This window comes from Callorhinus ursinus, unplaced genomic scaffold (assembly GCF_003265705.2).
Source record: "Callorhinus ursinus isolate GAN/ISIS: 27379988/994484 unplaced genomic scaffold, GSC_fseal_2.0 scaffold17, whole genome shotgun sequence".
Taxonomy (NCBI): Eukaryota; Metazoa; Chordata; class Mammalia; order Carnivora; family Otariidae; genus Callorhinus; species Callorhinus ursinus.
Window position 1 is genome coordinate 32,533,709 of NW_027397079.1, and position 15,874 is coordinate 32,549,582.

Consider the following 15,874-nt stretch of genomic DNA (forward strand, 5'->3'; position numbering starts at 1 on the left):
ATGTCTAAAGTCTTTTTGCTCTCTCCTGAGTGTTTTGTCTTTAGTAATCTAGGTGCAAACTACAATCTCTTCACCATTTTTCATGAATTCACTTGCCTCTGTAAGCTTAAAGATGATTTGGAGCTCCCAGGAGAAAGGCCACATCTTAGCCAGGTCTTGGCTTTCCACCAACCCCTTGGCTCCCCTTTTCCTTCCGCAAATCCTAGAACAGATTCTTCCCCTTACTCATGTAGAATATTTCTATTTTCTTTAACTTCCCTTGGAGTTTTACAATTTACACCAAGCAGGTTGGCTAAAATCTTTAAATACCCTTTTCCAGACAAATACAGAGCTTTTCCTAAGGACTTATAGTAAGCCATTTTTAAAAAATTCATTATATTTGGGAAAAAATTCATTTTATGTGCAAGGACAGATCTCTCTATGCCCAGTCTCTATCTCCCCTCCTCTAAGTTTGATTTGACTCAAACATTTTCTATTTTTGAGGCTAAAGATGGCCAAAAGGCAATGCGAGTAGAAACCTTCTACCTCTTTATCTTTATGTATAAAGTGTTAGAAAATAGACATAGTCAATTCAAGCAACAAAGAATAGAGGAAAACACTACCAAGTCTGTTCACTGAATTAATATTACCTAGTTACAGCTAATAACTTTAGGGTGGCTATCATCCCAAATAATCTGTCTAGAACATATTTTGCATTTGTTACATGATTGCCCCAATTCCAGAATAGGTGGCTTGATTTCTGATTTGGTTGTACTGAGTATTCAAAATCATAATATGCCACAGTTGAAAATGATGGATTTTAAGAAGGATTGAACTTAAAATTCTCTGGTCAAATACTCCCATTTTTTCAGATGGGGAAACGGAAACCAGATGTTGACTTGCTACCAGGCTACAGAACCAGTCCTTGGCAATGTCATGGTCCTAGTCCCTTGGTGTCCTGATTCTTAGGCTGTTTCTTCTACTATGGCCTTGCTGCTGCTGTTTCATGGCTGGAGACATTGGTCCTGGGCAGTGACTCTTCAATTTATTTCTCCAAGTGGAATGGACTACAATTCATACATGTTTAAAAATAGCCAGAATTAGATTAATACAGGATATTCTAATATATGGAACTTAATTAATGTGTCATGTATAATTCATACATGATGTGTAATATGTGGGGGTAATACTGAAGATCCAACTTCTCCCAATTCAATAGCTAAATAGTACTGAGGACAAGGTGGAATATCTATTTCTGGAACATCTGATTGAAAGGATACTACCTCAACCTTCATCTTGGGTTTAGAATCACACAAACTCACGTCTCATTCTTGATGTTTGCACACTTACCTTTAAGATCTTGGGCAAATCACTTCTCTACTCAGCCTGACTTTCCTTATCTGCCAAAAAGGGATAATAGTACCTATATTCTAGGATTTGGTTCTGCTATGAAAAAAAATATATGTGAAACAGCCATTTCCTTGAACAGGTTATGCACTCAGTTTTCTTATTTTCTCTCCTGTCTCATTTGTCATTGCAATTTTACTTTATTAACTAATATTAGCTCATCTAGTTCCTATATATATATATATTTTTTAAAGATTTTATTTATTTATTTGACAGAGAGAGAGACAGTGAGAGCAGGAACACAAGCAGGTGGAGTGGGAGAGGGAGAAGCAGGCTCCCCTCTGAGCAGGGAGCCCAATGCAGGACTCGATCCCAGGACCCTGGGATCATGACCTGAGCCGAAGGCAGACGCTTAACGACTGAGCCCCCAGGCGCCCCTGAGATATATTTTTAAAAAATAAAATTATTTTTACTTTTTCTCCCCTCTGGGGACAGTAGTAATACTTAAATACTATTTTGGAAACATAGTAAGTCTTTTTTCTTTCTTTCCCCCCTCTTTTTTTTTTTTTTCAGAAAGTACTCATTTGTGATAGAACTGCCACGTAGTCTTGAAGAATAAGGAACGTCAGAGGATGAATGACTATTTTCCAGAAGACAGGTAAAGCATATTTGGTAGATTAATTCTCAATTCACCTTCTCAGAGGAAAAGGACAAAACGCTCATCTACCAAGATTCTAAAGAGATTTTCAGGCGACTCCCTAGCCAGACCCACATTAGTCTTTGCTTTGAAGCATTCATTCCCCAGAGCTTGGTTTTCTTGACCAGGACCCAAACTTTTTACTGAGCTGCAAGAAGACTGGAGAAAGCAATTGGCTCCTCTCCCCGACATTCACAGGTCTGGTGGCATTCAGGAGAGGGATGGCGTATGTACTTATCAGGGAATCAATCTTTCTGCCTCCTATCCTCTTTTTCTTCAGTAGAGAGCGAGTTAACGCAATTACCTCATCTAGAACAATTACCTCACCTTAAACTGTTTATTCTCCGGAGAAACGTGTTTGGGAGCAGGGAGCACTTTGGCAAGAGAGAGATGGATTTTTTTTTTTTTTTTTTTTTTAGAAATACTCGTATCAGTATAGAGTGTGGGCAGTGGGGAACCGTCGAGAAGGTTTTCTTTTGAGCCAAGACTTCATTTTCTGTTGGGGTCAACCTGGCAAAAGGGGACGCGTGTTCTAACCAGTTGAGTTCTGGCACCATTTTGGGGGCTCACACGTGGGAGAGATGGTGCGTGCTTTGACTATGGAGTCTTGGACTCAGGGCCAACTCCCCAGGTGTGTTCTTTGCTCTGAAACTGTGTGGCCTAAGGCAATCTCTCTTAAGTTACTACTTCGGAGGGAAGAATAAGAGGCAACCATGAGAACTTTCAAAAGCAGTTAAAGATTTGACAGGTTATTCAAAATAAACCACACTTAAGAAAAAGTCTTTCCTTCTTGTTATAAAGGCCAGCACGACTCACTTTCCCTGATACTTAGAAGAAAGGCAATTCCCAGGGCCCAGATTAAAACAAACAAAACCAGGAGGCGTCAGAAATGAGGAAGCTTTCAGATCAGTTAAAAAAAAAAAAGGCAGAAATAAAAAATCTATCACATACCCGTTAACGCACCCCTGACTGTAATTTCCTTACTTCTTTATTTATATGCATGCAGATTTAGCATAGTTACAATAATGGATTTATTCTAGTGTTATTTTTCCCCACTTGGCATTTAAGCCTTTTTCTTTTTTCTTTGAACATGTACGGAGTGCTGTCTGATCTGATGTTAAAAAATGGAAGCAGGAGAGGCAGGACTGCGAAAGGGCTCAAAGTTGAACAAAACAGAGATTTCGTGGAAACGGCAGACTCCGAGGTAGCCTGCCGAGATGCTCACATCTTTCCGCGCTGGGCTCGCCTCCGAGAGGTCCGCAGGCGCCACTCACGTCCGTAGGCGTGAGCTCGCGTCCCCGAGCCCGGCTCCCGACCCGCTTCCTCTCTCCGCGAGCGGGGGCCCTTTGCGGAGCGTGGAGGAACCCGGGGGCGCGTGCCGCCGCCGCGGGGCTCACCTGAGCCTCCCGGCCTCCCGCCCCGCGCGGCCTGCCGCCGCCCCGCCCCGGCCCGGCTCATTGGCTGCCTCTCGGAGGGGAGGAGAAGGGGCGGCCGCGGGGATCTCATTAGCGATGCGGACTCGCTCCTCGGCCCCGTAGTCCCGGACCCGGCAGCAGCGGGAGCGCGGCGAGCGGTGCTGCGGAGACGACGCGCGACTCCGGCACGGCCGTGGCGGCATTGGTCGCCCCGCCGTGGGAGGCTATGGGGGCGCGTGCTGGCTCCCGGTGCCCGGCCAGCGGCGGCTCGGGGCGCCCTGCCCCGGGGCTGTAGGGAGCCGCCGTGGACCAGTCACTCGCCGAAGACCTCCGGGACCTGCTCGTCTCGGTCCCCAGCTCGCCGTGTCTCTCCCGGACGCCCGGGCCGTGGAAGAGAAGCCGGACTCCGAGCGGGGCGAGGAGCATGGGGAGAGCGGCCGCCGCAGGAGGAGGCGCTGGAGGGGCGCGCCGGTGGCTCCGGTGGCTGGGGCTCTGCTTCTGGGCGGCGGGGGCTGCGGCTGCCCGAGGTAAGCGCCGGGCGGAGCGGGCGGCGGGGCTAGGGGAGAGGCGAGGGGGCGACGGCGAGACCGAGCGGGACCCGCACCCATGGCACTGGCTTCCCAAGTTGCGCCCTGCATCTCTGCGCGCGCGGACCCCACAGGGTGGGAATCGGGCGGAGGACCTCGGAGGGGACCACTGCCTCCCACCCCAAGTTTGCGATCAGCCGCAATCCTACAGGTTGCTGTGACCGGGGCCCCTACCCCTTGACGCCCATCGCCTGATCCATTTTCCGAGCCCTCCCCAATTGCTGCAGACCGGAGTACCCACCTCTTCACTCCAGTCTCGCTCTCCCCTGCCCTCTTCATCTGCCTCCAAGGCGAGAGACCACGGGTGGGCGCGCATAGTGGTGTCCGAGAGTTCCTGGGAGGGGGGCGGGGTGATGGGAGTCTCTTTAGGGTGGTCTTGAATGGAGAGGGCGCTTTTTCCCTTTGGGGAGCAGCACCCAAGCTAAAGTCCGCTGAGCTTGGCACCCCACGGGCGACACTAGCCTGAGGACCTAGACAGCACTGGGCTTACTTTCGAGGAGGCCGCGGTGTGCGGGAGCCCGGGAGAGCTGTGTGCACCATCCGCGTTTAGCTGTGCCTGCAGTGCCGAGCCGGGGTAAGCGTTTGTCCCGAGGCCGCTCACCCGGCGCCTCCTCCCGCTACCGGGTGCTTACTCCAGCTAGGGAGCTAGCGAGCGCAGGGCTCCACGGCGCAGCGGGGAAACCTCCGCTTCTTGCTGACTTTGAAACGTAAACCCCGTTTTCCTGGATCCTCCGGACTCCAGTAGAGTGAAATTTCGCAACTGGTTTCACCTCCACTGTGAATGAGAACCGTGAGCATCACATTAAAGATAAATCCCGTCGACTTGTTTTGAAGATGATCAGAAGCAATTTCAGCACATAGCTTGAGTATTATGGCTTTACCTTTGAAATAACCCCGAAGCCTCTCCTTCCTGCCCATCTTTACCTTTCTCCTTCCCTGTGTGCCATCCATTAGGTTTTAGAAGATGTAATTGCACTGAATGATTTACCTTAACGCTTGTCTGGCGAGAGGGGGACTGAGCCGACCACCTCACCTTCTGCTCTCTTGGCTATCCTGAACATAATGAGTAGCCAAGAGACAGAAGAGGGTGCAAGGGGTTGACGACGATCATAAAAGAACCAACACAATCTAATTTTTATAAAAGCTAACAGTGTGTTAAAAGCAGTCAGGGTGCCTAGAATGAAGAATTTAAAAAAAAGAAAAAGAAAAAGAGGTAGATAGAGACTGTTTTATGATCCTGTTCAGTGACTATTTGCATTTCATTTCCTGAAAACTTTTTTCCTTTTTTTTTTTTTTTTTGTTTTGTTTTTGGTGGAGCAGACTTTTTAAAAAGCAGCAAAGGTTTAAAAATGAGCCTCGTGATTGCACACTCTGGGTTCTGGTGAAGCATAGTTGTTTCCCTTGCTGGAAGAAGCATAAGCTTCAGCCATTTAATTTACTATGGAGAAAGCCTCCTTGCAAAGTCTGCTTTGAGTTGTTTTTTAATACACTGTTATAGGGAAAAGCAGGCTTTTTCTTTTCTAAATTATCTAAATGTCTGAATTCCCGCTTGCTATTTGATGTGGAAATACCTAAGAGTGCCTGACTCCATGTACTGACCCCTTGGAATTTGGTTGGTGGACTTGTCTTGAAGCCAGCCCAAAACAAGAGGTGGGGACATGCCAGAAGCCTCTTGGATGGAGTTTTGCTGGCTGTGAAACTAAGGCTAGCACCTCTTGTCTGCAAGCTGTTCTTTAAAGGTCTCCTAGAAAACATACTGTACACTCTGCAGGCTTATTTACAACAGAATGTCTTGCACAGATCATAGTAATGATCAAGACACATGGAGTAGAGCAGTAATTCTGCCTAATATTTCCCTTGTAGTATTTTATGTTGTGGGGGTATGAAGCCCATTCCTTAGCATCTATCTGAGATTCAATAGGGAATGAGTCGTAAGCCAGCTCTGGAACCTGTGAAGCTGCATGCACCTGGTTTTGGACAGGTGGGCACCATGGGAGTTTTCAGAACAAAGGGTGTGTTTCAATGTTACTTAAGTTCTGCCAGCTTGGGAAGGTGCCCGTTCATTAAAAGCAAGAAGAGGTGCACTCCTGCGGCATGTTTGTTGAGTCATCTCACCAGACTCTGTGGGGTTGACCCTAGGTTGTTCTTTATCCAACGAAGTGTTTTTTTTTTTTTTTTTTTTTGCAAGCCTTTTCATGTTGATTTGAACCAAGGTATTCTGTCCCCCCAAACAACAGGGTATATAGAATTATGCCATTTGCTTTATGATCTAAGAATATCTAACAATTCAGTAGCATTTTCTTTATAATGACTTACGCTTTGTTTGCCAGATGAGTGTGCCAAGTTTTTTTTTTTTTCTCCTTTTCTTCTCCTCCATACTTAATGTAAAACTGTCTGAAAATCAAAGGGAGATTTCAGGTAATTGGCTTTAACTGAACGTACTAGAAGGGGAAGATAACTTGGGACAAGGGACTGCCCGGAGAAACTGGTGTGGCCCAAGGAGCAAAGTTCTGGTTCCTTCCTTTGCAAACAAGACTTATCTTTTCAGATTTATGTTCCTGACTGCTGGCACACTGTAAGGAAGGCACTTTGGTGCCATGATTACTGTATATTTTAACACTTTCCAACTTAAAAGAAGGTTGTTTAAAAGTTATTCATGACCTGCCAAGTGCTAATTGAATCCACATCGTGTTGTCATGTTGATTTGTTTTTGTTCTTTGAAAAACAAGAGTAGTGCTGTAGATCTGGTTGTGATTCCTGTATTAGATACTGTACATAAAGATATCCCCATCTAAAGGCGGGAAGGGAGGTAATCTTAGGCTAAACTTCCCCAAAATTCCTTGCTTTAAAAAATGTCCCGGACAATGACATCTTCCTTATAATAGCTATAGTTAATGCATTAAGGGCAAGAGAGGTACACATTTATTTTCTGGGCATAGTAGGGTCAGACGGTTTACACATACTTAAATCTATTTATCTACCTGGTTCATACATTTTAAAATCTTTAGTCATTTCCTTGTTAATGAACTTTATATGCCTCTGCCTCCTTCCGGCCCCCCCCCCCCGGCCTTTCTCGTTCTGCTCCTTTTCCTCAAAAACACTGTTCCTCCAGAGTGCTATGAGGAAAGTGTCTTTTCTCCCAATTTCCTTCCAGGATTGTCTTATTCTTACTCTTGGGTTGTGCTCGCAGCTTGAACAGTCCCGTGGCACCTTCTTTTCCTGCCTGACAAAGTGTTCTGCTCAAGAAATGTCTTCGAGTATCTTAGTTCTTAAGATGAGATTTGTTGTTCTGATTTGGCCCTTAGAAAGAAAGTTGTTCTTTTGCAGGGTCTCGCTGTGAAAAATAAATGTCCTTCCTCACTCTTTGACCTTTGTATGGTTCTGGAAGTGGTGGCCCATAGGGTGGGAAAAGCTACGGGGCCAGGAATCCTCCTTGAGCTCTCAGAACTGTATGACTGGGTGGGTCAGGTAGTTCCAGACCCTGCTGTCTTACTAGTTAGGGAAGCACTTTTCTCTCTATCATCTCAATGACTTTATTGTCCTCCTTCTACCGTATATAGTACCCAGCTAAAAATGTTGCCAACTCTAAAGGTTTCTCAAGGAATTAGTTGTACAGGAGATAGTGAATATTTGATACCACTCCCTTGTGCCTTTTCTTCTTTTTTTAATGTGACGGCTAGAGACCCAGGCTGCATGCATTCACATCTAATCCCAAAGACAGGTGTATGTACAAAGAAAGATGTATTCTATAACATCCTCTTAAAGAAGGTGGTAGTGGGGATACAGGTGTCCCCATAATGGACAGGCACACACATTCACAGAAAGTCCCGATGGGGATGCCTCTTGATTGCACTTTTGCCACGAATCCTAATCCCGTATTGAGGCAGGTGCCAGCTGAGCAGCCATGTCATTGTCTTCTCTTCTGTCCCTCTCCTTCTGGTACCTTCGTGAACTAATGGCATGACTGAATAGCCAGTGGGAACTTTCCTGTAATGAGAGCTGCAAACTCTAGGCGAAGACCCTGGCCAGCTCAGCCCCCTCATTTGCTAAATGGCCCCTGTTGGCGTTATAACTTACCGTCGTGTTGCTACCGCTCTTTATATTCTGCCTATTCCTTCAGAGAAGGCATGTTTGTACCCTTGTTTGAGTGTGAAATAATAATAGCAATTATTGTACTTAGTGTGTGCCATTGATTATTCTAAACACTTTACGTATGTTAACTCATTTAGTCCTTAAAATACCACTCTGAGGTGAGTTGTATTCTCATTTTTAATACAGGAAACGAAGGGCAAAGAGGGATTAAATAACTTGTGCAAGGTCACAGAGTTAGTATATGGAGGAGCCTGGATTCGAACCTACACTGTCCTGCTCCAGAGCCTACAACAAGGACCGTTTTCTAAACTATGCCAAAAATAAAGTGACCCTTATAGTTTGGTGACAAAAGGACTAAAAAATTTCTCTATCACTGTGAGAGTTGTAGAGGGATTCAGAGTAGCTTCAATAAATCTATAAATATATTCAGATAAATCTCAGAGATTTATGTTGTATGAAAACAACCACCCTCTCACCATTCAGCTTAATATTCTTTGGGATTGTATTCACATTTAAAATTCTGAACGCCAGTTTCTAATATGATAGCTTGCTTTATTTTTTTTTTTCAATTTTGAATTTCAGCAGAAAATATTACTCTGATTGAATACGCCATCCATGGAATGGCAGATCCCAAGAGACTATTGGTTGCATGTCTTGTATTTTTAGCCTTGTTTGCCGGGGAAATGTGGAGCGTGAGATTTGAGAGTAGACTGTTAACACCAGAGGCTGCTGTTTCTGCTGTTTGGGGTACTCCTGCTGCAGCTCTTTTGAGGCAGATAGCTAGATTCATTTACAGAAAATAGATATTCGTTCTATTTTGCATTTCCGCTTTGGAAAGAACTTTTAATTGTTTGTGCCACATTGCATTGTGGGGCCTTATTGTGTGCATATACATGCTCTGCGTAGATAATTTTCAGAATTAGGTGGATGTTAATATATTCACTTCGGACTGCCTTAGAAATCCACTGTGAACTCCGCTGTGCTTTTGCAGTATTTCTTCCAAAAGCGGGTGTGGGTGTGCAGGACGGGGTCTGACCCGCGTCTTCTGTGCTCAACACCTGCCCCTCCCCACTGACTTCACCAACATAGAAATTAGGGGCAGAAGTCCTGGGTTGTGTTTCTGGGGCTCGAGTAGAAACAACCCACCCGTATGATGCTTCTCAGGTATATTGGACCACTACAGGACTCAAGAGTATTTCCCGATATTGTTTCTTAACAAGACAAGAGTAAGGTGAGGCCAGAATTCTTCCTCTATGACCAGTTCCTTTCTTCATAAATAAGGAAACTGGAAAACCAAAAGCTGTCTTCCAAGTGAGGTCAAGGCCAGCTTCACTTAATGCAGATTCTGATTCTCTGTCCCCAAATTTCTGGTTCATAAAGTGCAAAAGAGCCTTACTCCCCAGGAAGAGAGACCTTGGCGTGCAGGTATCCCACCAACCCAAGCTGGCATTTTAAGGCTAGGAGGAATCATGTGGCGTAAACGTCACTGCAGCGATGTGGAGCTTGAATAAGAATGAATTTCGCAGATGCTTTGTTGTAATCTAAAATCAAACGTTGTAATTTCTCAAATCAGGTGAGTCCAAGGGAAAGTGATACTGCAGAAATTCCGGCAGGTAGGTGGTTGGCAGGCAGGCATGGGAAGAAATCATCCTGCATACTTCAAAGGCTCAACTAACACCTAGCTACGTTGTGTGTACTATCATTCACAGATTTTTGATAACTTACTATAAAAGCAAATTTATTTTCTAAATATTGGGTGAGAAATTTGCCCCTGAATATATTTGTGCGTGTGTTGTTCGGAGTAGTGTGAAAGGGATTGGTGGCTTCTGCTAACAACAGTACTTATTTAGTAGTTGCCATCTTTGTTTGAATTTAATTTAATAAAATCTATGAGGAGAGGAGAGGAAACCAAATGATCATGGGTTATGGAAGCTACGCTGGTAATATCTTTGAAACTTACAAATCAGTGCTTTTCAAATGTTAATGTGCATGTAAATCTCTGCAATTCTCCTAAAAATGCACCTTCTGATTTAGTCAGTCTGGGGAGGGGCCTGAGATTCTGCATTTTTGATAGGCTTCCAAATGACCGCATCCATGAACCCCATCCATCTTTAAGTAGCAGGGCCATGTGTGATAGTAATTCAGAGTTTGTATTTTCAATATTGTTTTTCACGTGCAAGCCAGTATGAAGTGGAATACAGTGTAAGGCTATTTTTAAAATGCCAATAGAATAGGTAAACACAAATGTCAGTTTTAACTCAGACAAACATGCAGCAACTCATAAAACGAACACATTCAGGAGCTCCATTCTGAGATGATATATTGTCCTGCTTCCAGCATTTGTAAAGACAGATGCAATATTTGAAAAGTCTTGAATCCAGGGCGCTTGGGTGGCTCAGTCGTTAAGTGTCTGCCTTCGGCTCAGGTCATGATCTCAGGGTCCTGGGATCGAGCCCCGCATCGGGCTCCCTGCTCCTTGGGAAGCCTGCTTCTCCCTCTCCCACTCCCCCTGCTTGTGTTCCCTCTCTCACTGTGTGTCTCTCTGTCAAATAAATAAAATCTTAAAAAAAAAGTCTTGAATTCTATTTTGAAGTAATTGAGGACCGACGTTTGCATCTAATTCATTGCATGTAATAAAGAGGAAACTGGAAGTTGAGCAGTTTGCCCAAAGTCAGATTTTCTACTCCTCTCAATCGCCTTCATTCTATTGTATCTCTTGACCTCACCCGCACTTGAAATGATCTGGAATTCAAGATAATGAGAGAACGAGGCCATAGTTAAGTAAGAGGTAGAGTAAAACCAGTTGGTTCAAAAAAAAAAAACAAAAAAAACAACCCCCCCAACAGAGCACTGTTCATACAGCATACTGAGGCTTCCCCACCAGCTGGATTATCGTTGTCACATCGTGTATGTGTTTGGGGTCTGTCTTTCTCTGCTGCAAGGTAGTTAGTTATGTCTCCTTGACAGGGCCCGTTGTGCTTACTGTTACTCACCCAGCCCCTGGCAGTCATTGTCCAGTAGCATACACCAACCAATATTTTTTACTACAACCTCATTGTGTTAAGGCATAAATACTATTTAGGTGAAAGTTTCCAAAACTTATTCAATATTGTGATAAAATAACTCAGGGAAATGTAATTGCCAGAGAAAGAATTAAATAACTGTAAGAGGGTTTTATATATATATATATATATATTTTTTTTTTTTTTTCCCTTAATAGGTTGGAAAGCCTACATTCCTAGACAGACTATTCTAAAAAGATGTTTAAGAGTGATACTCTCATGGATGACTGTTTTGAGTAATCATTCATTTGCTTGGAACTTGGCACTTTTAAGGGATGTTTACAAGTGTGATTGCTTTGTATTTTCACATCCACCCTGATCTTGAACAGATGATAAAATTAGATTTAGAGATTCTTCAACCAAGGCCAGACAGGGAGCAGTAAATAGTACCAAGCCTAGAAGCTGAGTCTCCAAATGGTTTCTGGGCCTTTTGGACTTCCTTACCATGTAATTCTATTTTATTACTAGATGGATTGATTAGACCTGAGCCAGACGATACAGCATTTTGCTCACGTTGCATTTGAGACAGGGCCGTGGATGTGTGAGCATGTGTGAGGAAGGAGAAATACGTGAATAAAAATTTTGGATGATACCTGTGTTGCCTTCTCGGTCTGTTTGTATTATGTTTCTCATGGTTATAAACAGAAATGGCCTTGCCTGGGAAATGTGTCGGAAGTGATTGGAGGGAGGTGTGCCTGGGTGGCTCAGTCATTAGGCGTCTGCCTTCGGCTCAGGTCATGATCCCGGGGTCCTGGGATCGAGTCCCACATTGGGCTCACTGCTCGGCGGGAAGCCTGCTTCTCCCTCTCCCACTCCCCCTGCTTGTGTTCCTGCTCTCTCTATCTCTCTCTGTCAAATAAATAAATAAAATCTTTAAAAAAAAAAAAGAAGTGATTGGAGGGAAGTAAGATTGTGAATATATCACTAATGGCATACTGTGGTCTGGAGTAAGTTGTATGTCACATATTCTGAGGAACTTGCTAAGCAATAACATTTTCTTTATCAAAGGAATGAAAGTGTTCATTAAAGTAGGTGAAATCACAAATTAGTTCTCTGGTTTTATTTTTAAAGATGCCATTATAAACCAGGCTTTTTAGAAATAGAATACTAGCTCCTCCATCTGCATGGCTTTCTAAATACATTGCCTTTATTATTAATTTTAAGTGTATGTGCTGTATTTTTTCTTTCTGTGTACACTTGTAAAACAAGCTTAAAGTCTTTAAATTTGTACTTGAAGGTTGTGCCGTGGCACAAGGCAATTGGAATTCCAATAACAATTTTCATTAGTGTGTCTTTAAGAATTTTCCAACCTGTCTTCAAAAAGATATAGGGCCAAAAAAATACAGACCACCAAATAAAATTCTTTGCCAGGCAAATGTAAGTATTTTATAAGCCATTTGAGAGGGGCTGGAAAAAGTTTAACTCTCCTCCATCTAAATCAGCAACCCTTGTATCTCCCTCAGTTTTGGGACCAGAATTACACTGATTGCATCAAATTTCCAAAGTTGTTTTCCTTACGGAAAAACAAAAACAAAAACAAAAACCCAACAAAAACAATCAGGAGGTTCACAGGTTTTGTCAGTGTGAGGTGTGTGGGTGGGATGTATTTGGGGGTTTGCTTTAAAGAAATAAAGCTGAATAAAAGATTTGTCATTAATTTCTTTTTTTTACATTGGGGCAAAAAGAAAGCAAAAAAAAAGAAAACCCACACAACCCATTTAGTATTTTCTCAAGTTTAACAGACAGCTTGAGACGCATTTCAACCTCTGGAATGGCAGTGTGGAAAGACAGCACTACCATATCACATCCTGCAGCAGAGAAGACCATCACTTACAAAGCCAATCATTAATAATTGTCAAGGTGATAAGTGCTTTGATGCCTGGGTATCTGTGTATGTATTATATATTAGTAGAATGTCATATATCATCCTTATAGTAAACTTAGATCATGAAAGTTCTATGCTATTAATTTAAATGGCATTAATAACACTTGAGATGTCGATTTAATTTTGACTTCTGAGTCAGCTTCTTAATTTAGGTACTCTGTTTCTCTCTCCGTGGTATCTCTTGTCTAACCCCCAAATCTTTGTATTTTTTTTTTAAGATTTATTTATTTGAGAGAGAGAGAGAGAGAGTGAGCATAGGCGTGGAAGCAGAGAGAGAATCTTAAGCAGACTCTTTGCTGAATGTGGAGCCTGACACGGGGCTTAATGTCATGATGACCCTGAGCCAAAACCAAGGGTTGTGTGCTCAACCAACAGTTCCACCCAGGCCCCCCTGTCTGTTTCTTCCTCAAGACTCCCTTCTCAAAAACTCCCTTCTCCTTTAAGCAGTGTGATGAGCCTGGGAAGTTCGAGACCACATGTGCTTCAACGTGTCACTTCCTTCTCTGGTTCTTCACAATATTTTTATCATTTTGGGAACCATTTCTTGGCATTTTAAAAATATATTAAAACCTTCAATAAAAAATGCTGTGGATGTAGAATTTTCAGGACAAGTTAGTAGGACTTCAGGAATGATGCTGGTAAGCCTTGGCTGAAGCATTTTGAGGAAGTTACCGACACCATAAAAAATTTAATTCTAGGTATCAGTTTCTCTTAAATCAGTGGTTGTAAACTAATGCATACATGAGCAACTCTAGCAACCGAAGTGGGTTGCATGGAAAATGGCTGAAGGAGTTAGGACCCCCTGCACCCCCACTGTGGCTCATTTTTGCTCAGTTGGGTGCAGGGGCCTCTGGTTGCTAGAGTGACTTTTTCTTTCCAATAGAAACCAGATTTATGAAATTTTATGTTTCCAGGTTCTCTAATTCTTCTCACATTGTAATAAAACACCTTTGATAAACAAAACTCACTGTATAGAACACTCTGACTTCCAGTTTGTTTCAGTGACCTTGGTGTATTTTATGAAGAGGTTGAAAGGATCCGGGAGCCAGTCATTTCTCATGTTCAGTACTCATCTTTGAGCTGCGCTTCTAAAGCTTCTTCTAGCTTTGTGGAGGGGCCCTGCCTAAAAGCAGAAGATAGAAAGCATTTACATGGCCATCCATTTAATGTTTCACAAACATTAATTTGATCACCAAGTTTCTATGTAATTCTGTAGAGGAAAATCATAAAATTGTATCACTGAAAAGAACCCTAAAATTTCTAGGCCAAAACCCAAATTTTTACATGAACAACCACATTCTAGAGAAGCAAAGTAGCTTTCCTGACTTTTATAGGTCATTTCTGTCGGTGCTCACCCATGAATCCAGATCTTCACTTTCTCAATGTTGTCATTCTTACCTCTTTTCGTTTCTGGGCCTATAAAAACAAAAGTAATCAATAGAGGCACAAAAGAATTCAAAAGGAATACCAGAAGACTAAAGACTATTGATCATTTTTCCTCTGTTAGAGGATGTCTTCCTTTTATTTAAAATGTTTTTATTTTTCTAAATACCTTTGAAATAATATAGATCTCTCTTCTTGGCTCAGTTCTTAGAGAACATTAGGGTTTTGATTTGAGGGGCTCAGGTTAGTTCAGTGTAGCAGAGCTAATTAATATAGTAAAAAGTTTCTGTTATGGATTTGTTTCATGTTGGGAGGAAATTTGGGGTGAGTCTTAAGCTTTTGTCTCAATTACTTCTGCATCCTTGGTAATAGATGTGTCCAGTATGAACAAATACTGAACTTGTATTTAGGATCTACTACAATCAATCACTAGTAGGTCCTAAATACTTTCTAAATGTCATTGTTTTAAAAATCTGTACACAGGAAAGAATATTATTGTAACTGCATTTTCACTAATACTATGATATTAGTGCTGTGAGTTATACTTTACTCAAAGAATATGATTTTATTTTTATTTATTTATTTTTTTTATTTGAGACAGAGAGAATGAGAGAGAGAGAGAGAGAGAGCACATGAGAGGGGGGAGGGTCAGAGGGAGAAGCAGACTCTCTGCCAATCAGGAAGCCTGATGCGGGACTCGATCCAGGAACTCCTGGATTATGACCTGAGCTGAAGGCAGTCGCTTAACCAACTGAGCCACCCAGGCGCCCAAAGAATATGATTTTAGAGTATTTGCCACACAGCTCCGAATTCTTACCTGGGTAAATAAATCACTTCCAATTTCCATTTTTCCCTGTGTAAAGCTGGATTTTCAGGTGTGGTGAGAGGGTAACACTTTCCAGTTTGAATGGTCCGCTGGGCCCATTATGAGGTGGTTATTCAAGTGGATGTAATAGTTGGACACTCTGAGGACACTGGGTGGGACAGATTTCAAATGTGCATAAGCATTTGACTTGTGCTTCTTCTAAGAGAGCTTTTGATGTTGGCAGCCCTATGCTAGTGATACCCTCAAAAGGCTATAAATCTGCATTCAAAGAGAGCAACTGGATATAATTTTGAAGGCTTCAGTTGCTGCTTCTCATGGAGTCCCTATTTTTCTTTATTTTCAAGTGAATTCTGCACCTCCGAAGGCCAGGATAACTTGCAAAAAGCAATCCCCGTGATTGAGCTGGAGCCTGGAAAATTGGGAGACTGGATCATGTTGATGATTCATATCCAAGCCACTTTGCTGCGGAAGTGTTAAACACACGGGGTTTAGGAAACTTCTGATTCTTGGAGATTAGGTGTCAAAATATTCAGGCTTTTTTTTTTAAGATTTTATTTATTTATTTGACAGAGAGAGAGACAGCGAGAGAGGGAACACAAGC

General features: G+C 42.8%; 1 protein-coding gene across 8 annotated transcripts in view; it reads left to right on the forward strand.

Annotated features, from left to right (window-relative positions):
- Positions 1-3,574: 3,574 nt before the first annotated feature.
- UNC5D (unc-5 netrin receptor D) overlaps positions 3,575-15,874 on the forward strand; it is a 530,004-nt gene continuing 517,704 nt past the window's right edge. For all 8 annotated transcript variants that reach the window (XM_025886174.2, XM_073902454.1, XM_073902453.1 and 5 more), the window contains exon 1: positions 3,575-3,965. In XM_025886174.2, coding sequence (XP_025741959.1) covers positions 3,863-3,965 — 103 coding nt within the window. In that variant the 5' untranslated portion in view covers positions 3,575-3,862. The remainder of the gene's footprint in view (positions 3,966-15,874) is intronic.